Source organism: Neoarius graeffei, chromosome 11 (genome assembly GCF_027579695.1).
Source record: "Neoarius graeffei isolate fNeoGra1 chromosome 11, fNeoGra1.pri, whole genome shotgun sequence".
NCBI classification, from domain to species: domain Eukaryota; kingdom Metazoa; phylum Chordata; class Actinopteri; order Siluriformes; family Ariidae; genus Neoarius; species Neoarius graeffei.
In genome coordinates, this window is record NC_083579.1 from 12,620,257 (window position 1) to 12,643,221 (window position 22,965).

The 22,965-nt window shown below is 43.2% G+C and overlaps 1 protein-coding gene across 5 annotated transcripts in view; it reads right to left on the reverse strand.

Moving 5' to 3' along the window:
* Positions 1-22,965, reverse strand: part of ehbp1 (EH domain binding protein 1) — a 359,695-nt gene that overhangs the window by 130,707 nt on the left and 206,023 nt on the right. For all 5 annotated transcript variants that reach the window (XM_060933432.1, XM_060933436.1, XM_060933433.1 and 2 more), the window contains 2 exons: positions 11,562-11,740; positions 4,054-4,102 (listed from right to left, as the gene is read on the reverse strand). In XM_060933432.1, the coding sequence (XP_060789415.1) occupies positions 4,054-4,102; positions 11,562-11,740 (228 nt within the window). The remainder of the gene's footprint in view (positions 1-4,053; positions 4,103-11,561; positions 11,741-22,965) is intronic.

The following is a 22,965-nucleotide window of genomic DNA, read 5'->3' on the forward strand; positions in this document are numbered from 1 at the left end:
TTGTCCAATGACGACGTCAGCTAGAGCTCAGCACAGTGCAGCGCATCCTCGTTCCTCAATGTTTACACAGCACCGGATCAGATACGTAATGGATTGAATACGTGGGCCCTGGCGGATTCAAGTTGTTCCGCCTGTGGAGTCATTTCCTGGCGTTTTAATGTGAACGGACAGTGCATCCGCGACGAAAACGAGACAGATACGGTCTAATGTAAACACCACCTAAGTACTAGTGATGTGTTTTGAATGTTCTTTTGTTTGTTTTTCATGATTCCATATTTTTTTCCTCAGAATTGAGTGATTTCCATATTTTTTTTCCCTGTCCTTGGTCTATAAAAGTAACATTTACTGACTTCCACAATGCTTTTTCTTCACTTCTTTTAGTGTTTCTGAAGGCCAAGAAGGTGCACTTTGGAATGACTTTATTATTGTATCATGTTTGTGATCTCGGTTTGTTCTACAGAATAAAACGTGTGAATGAGTGCTCATTCAAGACTGGCGATTCCATACTTTTTGCCAGGGGTTGTAAATACATCTTTATTACTGATCAGAATAAATCTAATCTAGAGAGTAAGCTAGGCTGGATAGTTAGCTGATATTAGCCAGGACTTGTACAGACTATCAGCATAAAAGGGGGAGGAAAAAAAAAAAGCAAGCATGAAAGCTTCCTTGAGTTACATCTATTTCCACCAGGAACATTTTAATAAGCTACAAATCAGATATTTCGGACAAAAAGGAACTTTTAAAGACAACTTTTTTTTCTTTTAATGAAGGAGTTCTTTAAAAAAAATAAAAAAAAAAAAAACCGCAGCACTGGTTTGAAAAGTTTGCATGTCTAAGTACATTTTTAGCTTTTACAAATGCAACCTTTCTCCACCACCTGTTTTGTGTAAGACTTTCTCCTGTACCACCACACACACACACACACACAATGTTGGGGTTTGTGCTGAAAAGCATTTTGTTTATGAATGACGCTGTTGAATGACTGACAGGCATCCATCACAGTCAATCACACACATGTCCAGAGGCTTTCCTCTCTTCCTGCAAGGTTATACAGAAACATAAGAAAGCACGCGCGCGCACACACACACAGGATCATGTGTCATGGGAAATTAGTCTAACTCAAATCTCTCTCATTACACAAAACACAGACTGGAGTGAATGAATGGGAATAAAATCCTTATAACCAAGCCTGTGTGTGTATACCTCTTTATTGATTGTTCTTATCTGTCATATTTCAATGGACACTACTGCAATCATGGCTTAGCCGCAGGGGTTATTGTAACAAATGGAAATGAGTGCGTGCGCGCGCACAAGAGAGAGAGAGAGGCGACTGAGTAAGCAAGTGAGGTCCTTAACCTCAGTTGCTGCAGTAGTACTGACCTGTGACTCTATCCTTAACCAACTTTATCTCACACACACACACACAGGGCAGGAATTAATAGCTTAATTGGGTGGGAGGAGGGAGATTGGAAACTACCACCTGCTCCTGCGGCCCCCGTCTCCATCCACCGTCTATTGTTAACAGCACAGCGCTCATTCCGCGCCAGGGCCGCAGGGGTTATCAGTCACACAGACACAACCAGGGACTGTGTGGGGTGGGATGGGATAGAGGTATGAGTAGGAAATCATTCTGCAGGAAGTAGGTACTGGTATTCAGTATATCCAGAAAGCCTCAGGGCTATGTGTGCACGCGTGCTATATATTGGGGACCTGAATACACTTTTTTTTTTTTTACCAACAGAGGACATTTTTGCTGGTCCTCACGTCTTCAAAGGGTTGTTTGAGGGTTAAGACTTCGTTTTAGGTTGGGGATTTAGCTGTGATAGTTAAGGTTAGGGGCTAGGGAATGCATTATGTCAACGAGTTCCCACAAAGATAGAAGTACAAGAATGTGTGTGTGTGTGTGTGGGGTGGACGGCACTTTCCTTTGCACTCTAATTCTTTGCGAGGACCAAAGGTAAGACATGCACCCCGACTCACCACAAAGTGGCGTTATTTAATCTAATGCACTTGAACTGCAACTCCGAGAGCGTTTCACTATCAGTTTGTCTTCGCTGTACTACTGTGAGGTCAAAAAAATGTTTTTCTCTTTCTGTTTTCTCACACTCTATGCTTCTCTTCTATGGTAACAATTTTGTGCCAAAATGTTCATACAATACATTTGAAATAGCAAACAAAAACGACAAATCAAAATACAAAAAAAAGAACAAGTAGTACATTTTTTTTAGACTGGCAAACAAATTATTCGTGTAATCGTGCAAAATATCAGTCTATTACTCTTCAGAAACCTTTTATTTTTGTTCCGCGTCTTTCTCAGTTTTGCTTGACGTAATTTATTTTGGTTGCGATTCCAGCTTTCTCGTTTGCGCTCTGACTTTTTGCTTGCAGTTTTGGCACAAACTTGACATGTGGGTGGGCTGTCCAGGAACGCATTCCCATTGGCTAACTTGTGTTTGACTGACAGCTACGCTCAGCCATTCCCTACTCGGATTCTGGCGGACTGTTTGACGAGTGACCGATCCATTGACGGTAAACAAGGATGGAGTGGACTTCAGTGGCGACTATGATACTGAATTAATTCAACAAAGTGTAAATTCAATATCATAGTCGCCACTGAAGTCCACTCCATCCTTGTTTACCGTCAATGGATCGGTCACTCGTCAAACAGTCCGCCAGAATCCGAGTAGGGAATGGCTGAGCGTAGCTGTCAGTCAAACACAAATTACCCAATGGGAATGCGTTCCTGGACAGCCCACCCACATGTCAGGTTTGTGCCAAAACTGCAAGCAAAAAGTCAGGGAGCGCAAACGAGAAAGCTGGAATCGCAACCAAAATAAATTACGTCAAACAAAACTGAGAAAGACGCGGAACAAAAATAAAAGGTTTCTGAAGAGTAATAGACTGATATTTTGCACGATTACACCAATAATTTGCTTGCCAGTCTAAACAAATCGACTTCTTGTTCTTTTTTTGTATTTTGATTTGTCGTTTTTGTTTGATATTTCAAAAGTATTGTATGAACATTTTGGCACAAAATTGATTCCATACTCCTCTACCCCTTTTCCACCAAATCAGTTCCAGGGCTGGTTCGGGGCTGGTGCTGCTTCACAACTCGTTCAACTTGCGAGCCAGCTGAGAACCAGTTTGATTTCCCATAGCTCGCAGTGCTAAGCGGAGCCACGTCATTACGTCGCTGTATACGTCAGTTACGTCGCTACGTTTGCATAAACCTTGGCGCGAATATCAAAGCAAAAACAACACGGAAGAAGCAGCAGCAGCAACAACAATAATAATAACGGATGACTTCGCGTTTGTACAGCTGCTGCTTCTCGTCGCTTAAAAATGGCGATCTTTCGCGGTCTTATTGTTGTTGGTCTTAACAACTCCGCCCCCCCGCTGACGTAAGCGGTTCTTTCCTCTGGCCCAGCAGAGAGTTGGTGCTAGCCTGGAACCGGTTTTTCTGGCCCCAAAGCCAGTTCTTTGCCAGTGGAAACAGAAAACCCGGTTCCAAACTAAGCACTGGCCCCGAACCAGCCCTGGAACTGCTTTGGTGGAAAAGGGGCATGAGAGTCATAACTGGATTACAGTCAAGATAGCGACAGCCCTAACCCCCCCAAACACACACACTTAAATCCACAAATGGGGGGGGGAAAAAAAAGAAAGAAAGAAAAGAAGAGTGCTCCTGGGACTAGAATATGTTTTGACACACCTCACACATCGTCCCTTTCCACTTCTTCAATCTCCATCAGTCTCTCAGAAATGAGGGACATTTAGTTTATTCACAGCATGTTTTTGAATTATGATTCTATCTTAGAGTTCCCAGGTGACAGTTCCCAGGTCACACACACTCAACCAACATACACACTTTCCATCAAGCTGCCTTCTGAAAGTGGCAATTAGCAAGGGAGCTTTAAAGCGCAAAAAAAAAAAACCCCTGACCTGTAAGGAGGATTATAGACACACACACACACACACACCCCGAGTACACAAAGACACACACGTGCATTAGTGTGTTAATGGTGGAAAATGTGAGGGGCTGATGTAAGGTTTTACCTTTTTGTTGTTTTCTTTAATGTCTTGAGGATTCAGAGACTTGTAGTCACTGGGGGGGGAAGAGAGAGAGAGAGAGAGAGAGAGAGAGAGAGAGAGCGCACAGCAGGATACGCATCATTAGTAACAGCTGTAAAATCGTACACATTAAATTAATGCTTTGTAAATTGTCTCTTTAAACTAAATGTTATTTTTATTCAGGATGCACTGATGCAATTTTCCCCAGAACTTTGTTTGTTTTTTTAACTTGTCAAAGATATTTCAAACATTTTAGCTACCGCTGTTAATCATTCTTTGGTTTAAATAGTGGCTATGAAATGTGCTCGCGCATGTGTTCGTGCACTTAGGCTCCGAGGCTCGCTCTTTAGAACACTGGGAAGCTCATTTTAAATGACGTGCATGGAGTGACATTAATTAGCAGAGTTGCTGTGCTTTTGTTTCACTACAGAAAAGCATTTTCATACGTTTAAAAAAAAAAAAACTACGTTTAACTGTTTTAACTGCATCCAAATCCATTGTTGGTTGGTGCACCTGCGTGTCCAGAACATCATACTGGGTAAGAGCTGCTCTCTTCCCTCACCTACGACCCTCAACCTGTCCTTTTTTCCTCAGGTAGCTAGTGCTAGCTGCAGCATCAGGCACTGCTGCTTGGTTCTCGCAGTGAAACCCTTACACCAAGCTTTATGAAGTTGAATCAGATTTGATTGGAGGAAGACGCTGTAGTTACTCTTGCAGTCTGCTTTTCTTCGACTGCCATCGTTAACGTCGTCTGTTCAATAGTGCATCAGAGCATCACCTGGTTTAGACCGATACCCAAACCTCTCCAAGATTTATCTCACATATGAGCAATATGCAGCCGCCCACAGCAACATGGTTATGGGTTTGAACTTCACAGCTGACTGAGGCCTTTCCGTGTGGAGTTTTTGCATGTTCTCCTCATGCTTCCGTAGCTTTCCTTCAACAGTCCAAAGACGTGTCTTTGGTCACCCGGTTACTCTAAACAGCCCAAAGATGCGAATACGAGTGTGAATGGTTGCTCGTCTCTGTGTTAGCCCTGTGAAAGATTAGCGACCTGCCCAGGACGTACCCCGCCTCTCACCCAAAGTCAGTTGGGATTGCCCCCCCAACCCTGATGGATAATTGGTACAGATAATGGAACAGTACAACAATGGCTTTCATGACCATCGGTATAAAAGTAGACCCTAAGATGGCCGCCTGAATCCGATGGAATCGGACTAATTCACCTAAACGCTGTTTCTGAATTATGTGTCAGGTCCAGTACAAGAGCATTCTCAGGTAATAATGAGGTGCCTCCATCATTTCAAGCATGATTAAAGCTCTAATTATAATCCATCTTTATTCTATCCACATTCACTGGATATGAGCAATTGCGCGCTCTAATTGACTACTCTACTACAAGGATATCAGCTCATATACCGTGAGTAGAGAAAAAGAAAATGGCAGAGCGTGTTGCTGAACCAACCGAGGACAAAATAAAAACCCTACTCGAAAACAAAACACCAAAATATTATCAATTGTTTTTTTCGCGGTCCGGTTTCCATCAAATCCTGTGCTCTGACTGGGACTGGCTGGCGAGCGGGTCCATATCCTACAATACGGACCCCAGTTACAGACCTTTGGCAACTCGCTCGTTAACAACATAGTAGCACTTTTTGTCAACATTTTTTTTTTATAAGACTTATAAGTATCAAAAATCTTATAAATTTTTGCCAGCATTTCTCAGGAGAATAGCATTAATTTTACAGCATGGATAGCGATAACGACAGTGTTCACAGCGAAAGCGAGTTTTACTACCCTGAGGAAGAAGAAATAAAACATTTCAGGAGAAAGCTAAAAACCTGTAACTTGCTAACACCGAGCAAAAACGTGGCTGAATCCTGAATGACTCCTATTTGTATAAATAGGGGACTACATAGAGGGCAAAATGTAGTTTTTTCCTGCCATGGAAGTGCACTTGTATACCGAGGAGGAAGCAATTTGCATTACAGCCGTGAATGAGGATTCAAAATGGCGGCTCGGCTCGGTTTTGCCTTTCGGGCGCTCTCGTTTTCTGTTAGAATTTGGTAAAGAAAAAAATAAATATATTATTTACCAGCTTAAGGTCGGTCCGTATGGTGAAATACCGTGACCTCGGCCTTAAATACTGACCTCGGCCCAGAGGGCCTCGCTCAGTACTTTCAAGACCTCGGTCACGGTATTTCACCATACGGACCTCCCAGGTGGTAAATAACATATTTAAAAGAAACAGAAATAGCTAAAAGAAGAAAAAAAAAAAAAAAAGAGTCCCCACCCGCCCAAAAAAAAAAATCTCCTGTTCTACACTCCAGCCCAGTCGGTGGCGGTAATGCACCTTTAATTTGGTTTCCCAACCACTAAAAAACCCTAAAGACGATGACCCCACCCCCCCAAAAAGCAACAAAATATGGAATAAAAGTTTTTTTTTCAATAATTATTATTAGAACAACATTTTTCCAAAATTACTCCTGTCATTTCAACGGTTTGTTTACATTCTAAGTGGAAATGATTTTGTCAGTCGTTTCGTATAAAGTTTTTATTTATCAAATTTGCAAAAAAAATAAAAATGCTCCATTTCTCCAAGTCCAGTGAAGGTTGATTGAGTGGAATAACTGTCTTATGGCCCTTTTCCACTACCCTTTTTCAGCTCACTTCAGCCCGACACGGCTCGTGTTTCGACTACCTCAGAGCAGCACGACTCAGCTCGCTTCAGCCCTACTCAGCACCCAAAACTCGCACGGTTTTGGAGTGGGGCTGAAGCGAGCCAAACCAAGCTGAGTGAGGCTGGGGGCATGAGCAGACACTCCCCTGTGCACTGATTGGTGAGGAGGAGTGTCCTCACATGCCCACACACGCCCCGCGAGCACGCTGGGATCTGTAAACACCGTAAACCCGGAAGAAGAAGAATTACGAATTACGAGAATTTCTGAAGCCTTATGCGCCTCGCCTCATCTATACGCTCTTGCCAGTATCTGTTGGCGTTGTCGGTGACAACAAGCCACAGCACCAAGACCAGCAACACTAACGACTCCATGTCCTCCATGTTTATTGTTTACTATCCGGGTCGTGAGACTACCGCTTAAAAGGTCACTGATGTCACGGTTTGCGCCGCCTAACGACATCACGTGACGTCCACCCACTTTTGCTAACTCCACCCAATGTGTCCACCCACTCCCAGCCAGCACGGTTCAGCGCGGTTGTAGTCGAAATGCAACTCCAACAGCCCCACTCAGCTCGACTCAGCACGGCACGGCTCAGCCCGACTCAGCCGCGTTGGTAGTGGAAAAGCGGCATTATTCTACTCAATCTTGTTGTATATGGCTTATAGCCAACTCAGCACTATGCACCTTGTCTGCTATCAGCTCATATACGACTCGATTTTGTGAAATAACTTAAATATACAAATCAGCCAGGAGGACGACGAAGGACATTAGACAAATCAGTAACCCAGTAGACTATCAGACACACCGTCACCTCACGGTTAAACATGTCAGGAGAAAATACAAGATGTGAGTCAGATTCTGCAGGTAACGTCACGAATCTGGCTCCAGACTCCCTTGGGATTTTTCCAGACGTGTTTCATTTTATTTTTTTCTGCTGTAGCCAGATAGTCTTGTGCAAAATTACCCTTCTGGATGAGTGTGTAAAGGGACATTCTTTCATATTAAAAAAAACCCCGAAATTGGTCCAGAATATGCACTTTAATAGCAGCAAGGCAGCAAAGAGGTTCTTCCCCCAACTGTGTAATCGTACAGCCCTTCTTCGCCTCATTCTCGCCCACAAACGCTGGCAGGGCATCAGGGCCATCTTGGCAGGTCCTTCCTTATAGCTCCTGTTCCATGGCGCGTCTCTTGACTGTTACATAGGGGCTGCCATTCTTTACTCTGTCCAACGTTCCTGTTCGGGGTCCTCCAGGAGGCTCCTTCCCTTCTATTACTAGCGGGAGATCATCACCATGCCATACAGGATGACCAAGCCATCTACTCTATCTTCTATTGATGATCGATATTTCTCACCAACATGTCGCAGTACTACTTCGTTGTTTGCTTTGTCTGACCAAGAGATGTTCAAGACTTTTCTGCGAATAATTGTGAAACAAACAAAGCAAACAAATAACTATGAAGTTGTAAAAATAATCAAGTTACGTACAATAATGAAGTGTATAGCAGATATTCTGTAGCATAACTTGTAAGAGCTACTGTACATTCGTCTGGAGCACACGCTAACTCACTTGCCCCTTTTCCACCAAAGCAGTTCCAGGGCTGGTTCGGGGCCAGTGCTTAGTTTGGAACCGGGTTTTCTGTTTCCACTGACAAAGAACTGGCTCTGGGGCCAGAAAAACCGGTTCCAGGCTAGCACCAACTCTCTGCTGGGCCAGAGGAAAGAACCGCTTACGTCAGCAGGGGGGGAGGAGTTGTTAAGACCAACAACAATAACAAGACCGCGAAAGGTCACCATTTTTAAGCGACGAGAAGCAGCAGCTGTACAAACGCGAAGTCATCCATTATTATTATTGTTGTTGTTGCTGCTGCTTCTTCCGCGTTGTTTTTGCTTCGATATTCGCACCAAGGTTTATGCAAACGTAGCGACGTAACTGACGTATACAGCGACGTAATGACGTGGCTCCGCTTAGCACAGTGAGCTATGGAAAAGCAAACTGGTTCTCAGCTGGCTCGCAAGTTGAACGGGTTGTGAAGCAGCACCAGCACTGGCCCCGAACCAGCCCTGGAACTGATTTGGTGGAAAAGGGGCATCAGAGAGAGAGAGAGACAGAGAGAGAGAGAGCAAGCGCGTGTGTGAGTCAGTCCATGGGGTTGTGTGCATATGTGCATGTGTGTGTAGATGGACTAGTGTTCGGTTAGCTTGTGTAAATGTTGTAATTAAGGCGGATTTGAGGCGTGCTGATGAGAGCAGTCTCACCAACGCTCACAAATTCAACAGAGGGATTACATTCACCATCTCTCTCATGTACACACTGCGCCTGCCCCTTACAGAGACGAGCTGTACAAGTGTATTCATAGTGTTGTATGGTGTGTGTGTATGTGTGTGAGAGAGAGAGAAATGTAATCCCTTTCAGTTTGATGAGTGATTGGAATCTTCCCAAAAATACACACGTGTGTGTATGTGTGTAATATGGGTGAATGGTAGGGTCGCACATGCAATTAACTTGCAGGTGTAATCAGGACAATAATCAGCTAATCAGGATTCTCTGTAAATAAGATGCAACTAAACAGGACAAGATCCTGAACAGGTGCGTGTGTGTGTCTGCACATTTAAAATGTTGTGTGTGTTCTCTCAGAGAGGTTACAGAAACTTTTTGGGAGCCGTGTTTGGTTCTTTGAGAGCACTGCAGGAACTGTTTTGTATGGAAAACAGAAACGCGGAGTAACATTTCAGTCTCGTCGAAGAGGTCAAGAGGGAGGTTTTGCTTTGCTGCACGAGAACGTTAACATTTACACTGCGCACAATTCCTAGCATTCAGACTTTTTTTTTTTTTAATTTTCCCTGCTACTTCACTAGAAACATGTACGAAATATGCAGCACAAAGTTCACGTGTTTAGTGTGTAAACTCTCAGTAACAAGCAGAACTCCAGGCCACCGTTACAGACAGGGACAGACGCCGCCAACAAATCTAGACTTTCTTCCAACTCATTTGCATCTCTCAAATATCCTTCAACTATACTTCAAACAGGAAGAAAGCTACTGAAAAAAAAATTCCTATTAAACATTTGACCTTGACCGGACCAATGCCAAAATCTAATCAGTTTATCTGCTGGTTACAATAATTTCATATAAATCCTACAAACGTTAAACCACTCGTTACTGAGCTGCCACACTAACGAGACACCATATTTAGACATTCCAGGTTTTTTTTTTAAATGGTGAGGTCTGACCAATCAGAGATGCTCAGTTCAGCAGGCTGCTTCCTGATGCCTGGTCCAGAAAACAGGACTCAGGAAAAGGAACCAAAAGGTTCCTGGAAGCTAAGGGTGTTTTCACACCTGGTCCCCTTTAAAGGAACCAGACTCAGTCCTCTTTAAGTGGACCAAAAAGTGGACCAACAGAAAAAAAAAAAAAAAACCTCAGTTCTTTTTGTGTTCACACTTAATTTATTACAAAGAGGACTAGGTTCTCTTTCTGGTCCAGTTAAGCTTTGATGGGGCCTCAGTCCTCTTTCTGTTCACACCAGGTCCTCTAGAGCCCTCAGACCCCCAGTGCACAGAATTCTGGGTAATTTTCTCTTGAATCAAAATGTCTGCTGCCATGCTTGCCCTGCTGTATTCTTTGATCAAAATAGTGCGGATTAAGGAAAATGAATTTATTCCAGCGGCTGTGGCAAGTTCCAAAAGGAAGTCGAGTTTCCCTGCTACAGTCACGTGACCAACTACGGCAAACGAAGAAGGTTAAACTACAGTGAAAAAGGCGAAGTGAACCCGGTGCGCTTTTTGTTCACAATGCGCAGATTAGGCGAACCGTACCGTTGATTTTTAGCGAACCGTACTGAGACCACCTCCTGAGGTGGTCTCAGTTCGGTTCGCTTTAAAGGGGTCTGGGTACGGTTGGAGTGTTCACATGTGCGCAAAAAATGCTGAGTCATCGATCTGAGTTCAGTTAGATGGCTGAAAGGGACCAAGTGTGAAAACACCCTAAATCAGACCTGGACTGTCTGGAGGAAAAACACCTTAAGGTCAGGAGTTCCTGAAAAATGTTTGTGTTTAAAGTTCTCACTGAGTGTGAGAAGGGAGAGAGACAGAGAGGGAGAGAGCAAGAGAGAGAGAGACACACACACACGACAGAGAGAGAGAGAGACACACACAAGACAGAGAGAGACAAGACAGAGAGAGAGAGAGACAAGACAGAGAGAGAGAGAGACACAAGACAGAGAGAGAGAGACACAAGACAGAGAGAGAGAGACACACAAGACAGAGAGAGAGACACACACAAGACAGAGAGAGAGACACACACAAGACAGAGAGAGAGAGACACACAAGACAGAGAGAGAGAGACACAAGACAGAGAGAGAGAGAGACACAAGACAGAGAGAGAGAGACACAAGACAGAGAGAGAGAGAGACACACAAGACAGAGAGACACACAAGACAGAGAGAGAGAGAGACACACAAGACAGAGAGAGAAAGAGACACAAGACAGAGAGAGACACACAAGACAGAGAGACACACAAGACAGAGAGACACACACAAGACAGAGAGACACACACAAGACAGAGAGACACACACAAGACAGAGAGACACACACAAGACAGAGAGAGAGAGAGACACACAAGACAGAGAGAGAGAGACAGAGAGAGAGACACACAAGACAGAGAGAGAGACACACACACAAGACAGAGAGAGAGAGAGAGAGAGAGAGACACACACAAGACAGAGAGAGAGAGACTCAAAATACTATTTAGTCAGTGATACAGCTGAAATCATTAGATTGTGTTTGCACTGAGGTTCTGCGTGTTTCTCTTACATGAGATCTGGCCTGAAGTGGTGGAGCAGAGCGCAGAAGGCGAGGCCGTTCCTCCACGATGTGGTGAAGTTGGTGATCTTAACTCCGCGGTAGTTCTTGGTCACCTCTCGGCACCAGACGAGCAACGACTGACTGGCATTCGGCCTTCCTCCCAAAACTGGACTGGGCACCGGGCTGGCCTACACACGGAAACACACATTTCAAATACTGCTGCCTGACATGTTTAATGCTGGGATCAGACTACACAATATATTACTGCCCTTCACGATGGTCACCATGTCAGATTAGACAATCGTGGTGCCAGAAATTCTTGCTGTGTCTTGGTTAGGAGACTGGCAGCACGACAAGTTTGACCCTGACCAATCATCGTTTACATCCTTGTGTGTTGTTGGGAAGGAGGGTCAAGAAATCATCAATCAGGGCTCTCAACGAACAGGTCATAGGAGTTGTCAAACTAAGTGAGAAAGACCATTTAAAAAAAAAATCATCATTGTCACAATACATACGAGGCCTGTTCGCTGTTCCCAATGTTCATACTTGGGTTTGATGCTCAAAATTTGTCGCCCACGACAAAAAAAAAAATCGAGCTGAACTCATGGAGTCTGATCCCGACATCACACAAGCTGAGAGTAATCCAGTTTAAAACCAGTGACCAAATGAAGAAGAGTTTATCACTGAGATTTATCATAGGACTGATTATCACAATGTTAATAGAAACCTCATCTTTATCATTTAGACAAATCCCCCACCCCACGCCCACACCCACCCACCCACCTCAGTATCTTGACCATCCAATCTGATCTCTCTCTCTCTCTCTCTCTCTCTTTCCTTCCCTCCCCAATTACCTCTGGAAAGCTCAGCTTGCCCTCTCCAAATGAGATGCGCGCACACACACACACACACACTCTTCCATGCTCTCCGTAATGAAAACGCAGGGTTTGACCATGCCTAATGTAAACACATTATTAATTAACGCTGCTACGTTTGAAGTCTTATCGGGTTGGTGGAGAGGACGGGAATCTTGTGGAAAACCGGATTGGCAAAATCCTGCAAAATCCCAAATCAGAGCGCTCAGCAAGCGCGGCCTCGCTCTGACCTAATCCCGTTAGACAGTCAAAAAGTGGCGTCACGGATCCGGCCTGGCCAGGAAATCATACACTAAAACACACACACACACACACATATATATGCGCAGGAAGACCTGAAAGTGAAATCCTGCAACTCGGAAACAAACAAACAAACAAATTAAATTAAAAAAAAAAAAAAACCTTGTGATAATGCGGTTCGGGGTCTAAAAATGAATCGAACGGACACCACTTCCTGAAGGAACAGAAGCCTTGTATGGATCTCCGTGTATGTGTGTAGAGAGTGACACACAGCTGGCGTTCCTAACACAGATGCTAGACATCAGCTGCAGTGTTCTGAATGTGTACAGCAGATGAAGAATGCCCCCCTTTGGACAGGATGTGCTACTGCAGGAAGAAAAACCATACAGAGGAAAGAAAAGGGGAAGGGGGGGGGGGGAAAACCCTGCACACACACTGACGCAGCTCAGAAGATCAGCACTGAAAGAAAATCTTTAAGTTCTGTGTTTAATTTGAAGAGAAACGCTTATCTTTCGGTTTATAAAGTGAAAGTCTGTGTCTTCATGCCTGAGAAGAGAATTTCTCTTTCGTCGTCACGTTTAAGCCTCATACTGGGACGGAGTTGTTTATTTCTAGTCGCTTATAAAGAGGAAAACCTCATGTTTGGTTTGAAGGTTAATAAAGATTAAATCTTCGTGTTCAGAGTGTGTGGGGTTGCCTGGGAAAACCCTTCAGATGCTGAAAGTTTCACTTTTCCTACGACATACCGTGCAGCTCTGAAAACTACAGACTTTCTTGCACAAAAAAAAGTTTCAATCACAAATAGAGCGACGTGAAATGGGAAAACAACGCTACTGCCAAACTGTAAATAATTACAGGTTTGCATTCGGACACTTTGATTATCAGCATCAGTCTGTCTCTCGGGGCGGCACGGTGGTGTAGTGGTTAGCGCTGTCGCCTCACAGCAAGAAGGTCCTGGGTTCGAGCCCCGGGGCCGGCGAGGGCCTTTCTGTGCGGAGTTTGCATGTTCTCCCCGTGTCCGCGTGGGTTTCCTCCGGGTGCTCCGGTTTCCCCCACAGTCCAAAGACATGCAGGTTAGGTTAACTGGTGACTCTAAATTGACCGTAGGTGTGAATGTGAGTGTGAATGGTTGTCTGTGTCTATGTGTCAGCCCTGTGATGACCTGGCGACTTGTCCAGGGTGTACCCCGCCTTTCGCCCGTAGTCAGCTGGGATGGGCTCCAGCTTGCCTGCGACCCTGTAGAAGGATAAAGCGGCTAGAGATAATGAGATGAGATGAGTCTGTCTCTCATCACCTGAGGTAAAAGTCTCTCAGCGAGCCTCATCACGCCACCGATCTCCGTTCACGCTAACATCAGTGAAAATAATTGCACATCTCGCTCCCTCGCTTCTGCTCGGTTGACTAAATTTCTCATAATAAACGGGTGTTAATGAGGTTGTTTAGGCGCATCGTAGACATTTCAAAAGATGCGACCGGATTACAATCTGAATTCATGACCTGCTTATGTCCATTTCTTGACTGCATGCACACTCCCTGGTAATTTTAACAGGAACTTGTTCTTGGCCGCAGGAGTGGAGCCCAATGTGCTCTTCTGCTGTTGCATGCGGAGATGCTTTTCTGCTCACCACGGTTGTAAAGAGTTGCTATATCCATCCTGTCCGTTGTCCTCTGACCTTTCTTATCAGCAAGGCGCTTGTTTCCACCCACAAACCTAATCGCTCACTTGATCCCCCCCCCTCCTCCACACCATTCTGTGTAAACTCTAGAGACTGCTGTGTGTGAAAACAAACCCCAGGAGATCAGCAGTTTCTGAAATACTCAAACCAGTCCATCCGGCTCAAACCAACACCCATGATGCCACAGTGAAAGAACGTCACACTTTGAGATCACAATTTTTCCCATTCTGATGCTTGAATAAAGCGAACGTTAATTAGCTGAAGCTCTTGATTTGTACCTGCAGGATTTGATGCATCAAGGGATCGGCTGATTAGAGAACTGCGTCAAACACCAGGCGTATAGGAGTTCCTAATAAAGTGGCCGGTCAGCGTAGGTATACAATTACTTGATGAAAGAGTGACATTCACGGTGTGAAGAAATCACACTTCACGAGCGAGGTTTTAGACACTCGGGAGGACTGGCTTTTTTTTTTTTTTTAAATACTCCTGCATTCATTAAACCATCTCCTTACACATCTTCAAAGGAAGATATTCAAGGCAAGATCGGAAAATAATTAAAACTTGAAGGGCACTCGCAGAGCGCAGACCTCCGGCAAGGACAATAATCGACTCTGTGATGCGCAAATCTGCAACTGCAACCACTTCATATGTCTGAATAGATTTCCAAAAACTATTAGAATTACATGCCTACATGTGTATCTCCGAGGATTACCGCGCCCCATGAATGTGGACTGTGGTATAGAGAGTATTTCTACACTGGTTATGTTTTGGTCACGACTGAACTTGACTTCCATCTTCTGGATTTTAAGAAGTATGGCACTGTGAGCGCAGACTTCCACCAAGACCGAATGCCGTATCTCTCAACGTTAGTGAAAGTAAATTCGTGGATCCGCCCCGTGACTCGGAGCCGCTCCAGAATTTAATGGGGTCTTCTTTAGCCCAGGCTACACCCTTCCACCAAGTTTCATGGAACTCAAGAGGGTAGCTTTTGCACAATCCTACTTACAGACAAGTAGAAACAGACCAAAAAAAAAAACCACACCGAAAAAAACAGAAACAACCCCCTGTAGGGACAAACGTTTCCATATTATTTGGCTTTAATATACAATGATTAGTGTTTCTTAAAATTAAGATGGGGGCGGCACGGTGGTGTAGTGGTTAGCGCTGTCGCCTCACAGCAAGAAGGTCTGGGTTCGAGCCCCGTGGCCGGCGAGGGCCTTTCTGTGTGGAGTTTGCATGTTCTCCCCGTGTCCGCGTGGGTTTCCTCCGGGTGCTCCGGTTTCCCCCACAGTCCAAAGACATGCAGGTTAGGCTAATTAATTGGTGGCTCTAAATTGAGCGTAGGTGTGAATGGTTGTCTGTGTCTATGTGTCAGCCCTGTGATGACCTGGCGACTTGTCCAGGGTGTACCCCGCCTTTTGCCCGTAGTCAGCTGGGATAGGCTCCAGCTTGCCTGCGACCCTGTAGAACAGGATAAAGCGGCTAGAGATGATGAGAGATGAGAAAATTAAGACCAAAAAAAAAATTCTGGCCAAAAGCGTCGTCATTATTTTTGGCCATTTGGCATAATTCAGTCACATTCGTGAAGTCTTTCCATTCATAAAGAGTTACTATGTTCACCAAGAGGAAGCATTTATGTTCTTTATTTATGTTTGTTAAAAGGACACATGCGTGTTAAACATATTTAGAATAAATACACAAAATTGCGTGCACTGATTGGTCAAAAAATTCTGACTATTTCTCGATAATCACCTCGAGCGACTCGGTAAAATGGCGGCCAATCGCTTCGTCACCGTAAGTGAGGAAGAATTACAAACGATGAAGGAAAATGCTGGTCCTAAAAGCACTAAAGATACGACAAAGTTTGGTCTAACACTATTCAAAAGTCAGGTGGGATTGTGATTTATTTTACCCATTTCAAAACAAAAGTATTTTATGTGAGTCGGTGTAGATAAGCGACAAGTCTGCACTGCGCCATTATTACATTTGCATGCTGCTTTTGAAGACTGAAATATATATATTTAATACGATTTTTAAAAATAAAAATCAGCTGTATATTTATACCAAAACAATTATCCACCTCTAGCTCAGTGAAGGTCGGTGATTATTATCCACACAGGACACTTTTTCGATGGAATAAAAACGTGTTCTATTCATTTGGTTTGATAGCATGCAAAATTGTTAGCGGATCGCTTATCCTACGTGTATTACGTCACTCTACCCTATGGAGAATGAGCATTAAATATGGTTTATGATATTGCACGGTTGTCAAGACAACATGACGTCACACTTCGGGTCAGGGATAAAATTAGCTCATGTTTAAAGCCTTTAATTTTCTACAAAGTTGCTTTGCGAAAATGTCTGTTGCAAAACGGGCCATACAAATAAACTTGACTTGACGCGAATATCCAAATGTGAAAGTTTTCTGCTGTGCATGTTTGCCAGGAAAGAGAAAGGTGCGTTGAACATCCGAAAGGCTACCAAAACTTCATTAGATATTCATGCATATTTACAAGAGAAAAACATGCCAATGGGCATTGAAAAACTGGAAGAGAGACACGTCGGCGATGTAAAACTTCCGTGCTAGCGAGCGACTGTGACAGATTGTAAACAAACGTGGCCGCCAGGTTTGCTTCGTTAAATACAGAAGATTTTGAGAGAATTTTGAAAGAGAAAAGACATGTTGAACACCCAAGAGGAATGTGTATGTATAATAATGGCTTTTTTTCGTGGTATATCAGATATATTCCATTCAGCTAGCATGACACTGACTTCTTATTCGCCGATATTCAGTTTACCTTCAGCGAACAAGCGCTGCCAGGCAAAACAAACCTCGCCCGGCGGCACTTATTTTATACCTGTATGTTGATCACGGTAATATTTCTCACTTATCAGCTGTCAGGTTCTAGTCCTATGAAAATCCATGACCTTGAGTTTGACATTTCAAAGTCATTCAAGGTCAAAGGTCATGGCAGCAACTGAAAGCCCATATGGGACCTCTTATATGTTGATAGCAGTAAACATCTGTCTAATATAAACTGTTTTCAAGTTACAGCCCTTTGAAAATCCATGACCTTGAGTTTGACCTTTCAAGGTCACTCAAGGTTAAAGATCATGGTGCCAAATGAAAGGCTATATGGGAGTTTCTATATGCTCGTAATAGCAAACATCGGTCTATCGGCAACCTTTTTTGAGTTATAATGGAAAATGTTATTTTGACCGATGACCTTGACCTCCCCCCCCCGACCTTTAACCATCAACCACTATGGAGAATGTCTAAGCTACCCCATCATGCAGCATATGGCTGGAAGCAGAATTGAAAGATGCACATTTTGGTTTTGGGTTGAAGTCAGAAAGATGAATTTCAAGAAAGTTATCACAAAACAACAAACAAAAAAAGATTTTGACCTTTCCGGTGACCTTGACCCGATTACCCCCAAAATTTAATCAGGTAATCTATGGACCATTGCCCACCTACCCTGGAAATTTTAAATCAATAGATGCAACCCGCGGCTCTTTCATCCGTCTGCTGTGGCTCCCGTGGCTTTGAGAGGGCGAGCTCATTTTGGGGGGAAAAAAAAGTGAATAAATAATGGCCATTTAATTTAAATTGATTATTTTATTTCTTTAGTTTTTTCATTGTAATAGTTATATCTTTGGAGATTGAGGTGTTCTTGTGATATTAAAATAAAACTTTTAATATTTTGTCCATCAAAACATGCGTCAGGTCCTGTATGCGACACCTGTTGCCGCCAGACAAGTTGTTACGAAATGCCGTTTGAATTGGCCGCGTGGTGGCGTAAGACCTGCGCGCGCCACCCGAGCGTGGTGTGACGAGGAGCAGCGTGGCGGTCGCCCCGCTCTCCCTTAGTCTGCCACGTACCCCTCAGCTGTACAGACGTGCTACGTGGAGGGGGTTAACAACACACACCTCTGGGTTATCAGAACTCGTTTGAGTCTGCTGTTACGAGCTGGTGAAGGTTCCCGGCGAGTTCAGGCGTAGCTGAGCTGAAGGCCATTCTTGCTCAATCACAAACGGAGAGACATTGAAAACCTTCCCAAACCGGACAAACTTGTGTTCGATACATGGAATACCATTCCCGACACTTATACGAACATGAAAAAGCATGCATTTGGAGTCCTGTCGATCTTCAGATCCACATACTTGTGCAAGTACGTTTCTTTCATCATGAACTACATCAAAAATAAAACAAACATCGCTCGCGCCTCACAGATGAGAGCTTGCAATCCTGCATGAAAATCAAAGTGACGTCTTACAACCCTGATATGGATACGCTGTGCAGTCAAGTTCAGGCGCAGAAATCACATTAACCACGTGTACGCCACGTGAGGAAATTAAGGAACTGAAATGAACATTCACCAAAATAACAAACTGGGATTTCTTGTTTGCCCTTTATTCTGCAGCTGTATGATTTTACAATGTCGGTGCATGAAAATTTCTTTTAAGTTTAAAAAAAAAAAAATCCTCAAATAAGGGAAGGACTCAAACAGGCCTGCATTGAATATTTGAGTTGGGAAAAAAAAAAAAAAAAACTTTACAAATGCCAGTGTCTTTTTTTTTTTTCCTTTCAGAGTTCAAAAGAATTGTGTTCTGCGGTTTTAAAAATGGGGGAAAAAAAAAAAAAAAAAAAGTCAGGTGTTTTCTGTTTATAGTTTATTAATTTCAAAAAAGCAACACACTATAGTTCATATATGAAGCATAACTAAGGAAACTATACAGTGGGGCAAAAAAGTATTTAGTCAGCCACCAATTGTGCAAGTTCTCCCACTTAAAAAGATGAGAGAGGCCTGTAATTTTCATCATAGGTACACTTCAACTATGAGAGACAGAATGAGAACCCCCCCAGAAAATCACATTGACTTTTAAAGAATTTATTTGCAAATTATGGTGGAAAATAAGTATTTGGTCAATAACAAAAGTTCATCTCATTACTTTGTTATATACCCTTTGCTGGCAATGACAGAGGTCAAACGTTTTCTGTAAGTCTTCACAAGGTTTTCACACACTGTTGCTAGTATTTTGGCCCATTCCTCCATGCAGATCTCCTCTAGAGCAGTGATGTTTTGGGGCCGTCACTGGGCAACACAGACTTTCAACTCCCTCCAAAGATTTTCTATGGGGTTGAGATCTGGAGACTGGCTAGGCCACTCCAGGACCTTGAAATGTTTCTTACAAAGCCACTCCTTCGTTGCCCGGGCGGTGTGTTTGGGATCATTGTCATGCTGAAAGACCCAGCCACGTTTCATCTTCAATGCCCTTGCTGACGGAAGGAGGTTTTCACTCAAAATCTCACGATACACGGCCCCATTCATTCTTTCCTTTACACGGATCAGTCGTCCTGGTCCCTTTGCAGAAAAACAGCCCCAAAGCATGATGTTTCCACCCCCATGCTTCACAGTAGGTATGGTGTTCTTTGGATGCAACTCGGCATTCTTTCTCCTCCAAACACGACAAGTTGAGTTTTTACCAAAAAGTTCTATTTTGGTTTCATCTGACCATATGACATTCTCCCAATCCTCTTCTGGATCATCCAAATGCTCTCAGCAAACTTCAGACGGGCCTGGACATGTACTGGCTTAAGCAGGGGGACACGTCTGGCACTGCAGGATTTGAGTTCCTGGCGGCGTAGTGTTACTGATGATAGCCTTTGTTACTTTGGTCCCAGTTCTCTGCACGTCATTCACTAGGTCCCCCCGTGTGGTTCTGGGATTTTTGCTCACCGTTCTTGTGATCATTTTGACCCCACGGGGTGAGATCTTGCGTGGAGCCCCAGATCGAGGGAGATTATCAGTGGTCTTGTATGCCTCCCATTTTCTAATAATTGCTCCCACAGTTGATTTCTTCACACCAAGCTGCTTACCTATTGCAGATTCAGTTTTCCCAGCCTGGTGCAGGTCTACAATTTTGTTTCTGGTGTCCTTTGACAGCTCTTTGGTCTTGGCCATAGTGGAGTTTGGAGTGTGACTGTTTGAGGTTGTGGACAGGTGTCTTTTATACTGATAACGAGTTCAAACAGGTGCCATTAATACAGGTAACGAGTGGAGGACAGAGGAGCCTCTTAAAGAAGTTGTTACAGGTCTGTGAGAGCCAGAAATCTTGCTTGTTTGTAGGTGACCAAATACTTATTTTACCGAGGAATTTACCAATTAATTCATTAAAAATCCTACAATTTACATTTCATAAAGTCTTCATGTTTCGTCTCCACATTCGTACAAGAAAGTTTATTTTTAGTGACAGAAAAAGTGGAAATGTATTCTTGTCTGTTCACGGTTATAAAAACGAGACTTATGTTTGAAGGCTTCGTGTTCATCATAAAGTTCTTGTTCGAGAATGCCAGCGTTTCAGCACAGACACACTAAAACTCAATTGGAAATGGTGCTTCTAAATCACCAGTCATGATGTAGAGCAAAATCTAATCTCTTCACAATATTATATGAAGTATACCTTATCTACAGGTAGCTCAGTGCATTATGCACTAGGATAACTGGGCACCTAGTGCACGAGATAGTGATTAGGGAACAGATTATAGTTTGTGACATTATAACAAAAACAGACGGAGCTCCTGCCTGCTGATTACCATAAGACATGTCCGTTAATTAAAAAAAAAAAGCATAAATTCAAGTGTGTCTCTCTGTCTAGAGCCCGTAAGCTCTCTCACTTGACTTTTCCTTTCCACTCATCACAAAGAACATTAACCTTTTAAGAATGTGACTTTCACACACAAATATGCACAGGAAGAACAAAGCACTCAGGCATACACATGAGCAATAAGAGAAGGGTACGAGACAGAAGACGGACAAATCACAAATCTCTCTCCAAAAATGACGCGAAAGCTGAAAAATGTAAGAAAAGCAGCAAACTGAGCTTACCACTCAACCTGAGAGTAATTAATAAATTCAGCATTCTTTAACCAAACACACACACACACACACACCCTCTCCTGAATCTGCTACCTGAGGCTCTTCTGGCACTTTAAACCATGCTGTTGTTGAAAGTACACGTTTAATTCCGCGCCTGTAATTATCCATCGTTTCGGGCCAGGTGCTATTAAAGCAATTAAGGACCGACAGGAGTTTTAGTGGTGGCGGCAGCCGGGCTACCACACACACACACACACACACCTCCCTCCCCCTTAAACCTGTGCCTCAGGTGGCGTTCTGAACGACTTTGTTTTTGTGAGGGTTTGTGAATGACGGTGCCTTTCGAGACACGACCCGAACGCCGCGTTTTGACGTTTGAATCTACTTTGTCAACACGAGACGTCTCTACGCTGGAAGCTAATCTGCACCGGCTATTTTAGATTATTACTGGTACTTCCACAAACATCGCTCAAGACATCACTCGTTCGAGGGTGTGTTCAAGAAAGAACCTTGAAATTTAAAAAAAAAGTGTAAAAGCATGTTGGACCAAGTTTGACAGTCATCTTTCGAGCGTTTAATCGCCACACCATTAACACATACATTAAATTCCCAGGTTATTGCATTTCCTGGAATCATCTTGATTGTTAAATGCGTCTCAGGCGACAAATACCATCAACATGTGTGATTTAAACACAGTTTGTCCAGAAATGGCAGACATTCACATGTACACTTTTCCTGTCACTCCAAAAGCATCAACACGAGACATGTTTAAATGTGTAAAGTCTGTTTCTTTAGTTTCTCTCCCAAGCTACAGGTCGTCTATTTTATTTATTTTTATTTTTTTATTTTATTTATAAGCTTCGCCACAAAGGCAGGGCGACCCCACAGAGCATAGCTCCACTATGGGGACCCAATCTTAAAAAAAATAATAAAAAAAATAGTAATTGACAGCAATGACGATAATAGAAAATTTACAACAAAAGGAAAAAAAAAAAGGCAATAGTAATAATTAACAAAAACGATAGTGAGAATAACAACAAAGACGATTACAATTGTAGTAATTAACAACAAAAGTGATCACTAATTTGACGACACATGGCACTTAATGCATATACTGTAGATTTAAAGGACTGAGGGACATTTACATTATAAAATTGTTCAGTAATATTCATACAGTACTTGTATAGTTCCTTCTTGAACTGGCTTAGAGGCTGCCCACATGGCAACGGATTCAGGTGATAAAATTGTTTATCGTTTCGGCCGGCGTTTTGGGTGCCCCACAACGATATTTTTTGAGAACGGGTTCCAGAGCGGAAAAATCTGGCAACGGCGCCGTTGCGAAGTCGTCTGGATGAGTAGAACGGATTTGTTTACGATGATGTCACAACCACATGACTAGAACAAGCAGCACTCTCGCTGTTTTGTATGAACCACTGCATTGCATTCACTTTTGTAGACAGCTTTTCTTTTAAATAAACAAGTAACTGAACCATTTCTTGAATTTCTTTTTTTTTTATTGGATAAGACTGCTTTTCAAAATGTTCACACAATATAAAAAGTTATATAAAATTATATAAAAATGCTTTTCAAAATGTTCACACAATAAGAAAATTAAGTTACATAAAACTATGCACACTAATAAAACTAATTTGTACACACAGAAGGCACGATTTCCTCGCGTAGTCGCAGCCATCTTCTTCTTGTTGTTGTGTGCTTGTTCCTGTGAGTGCTTCACGCCGG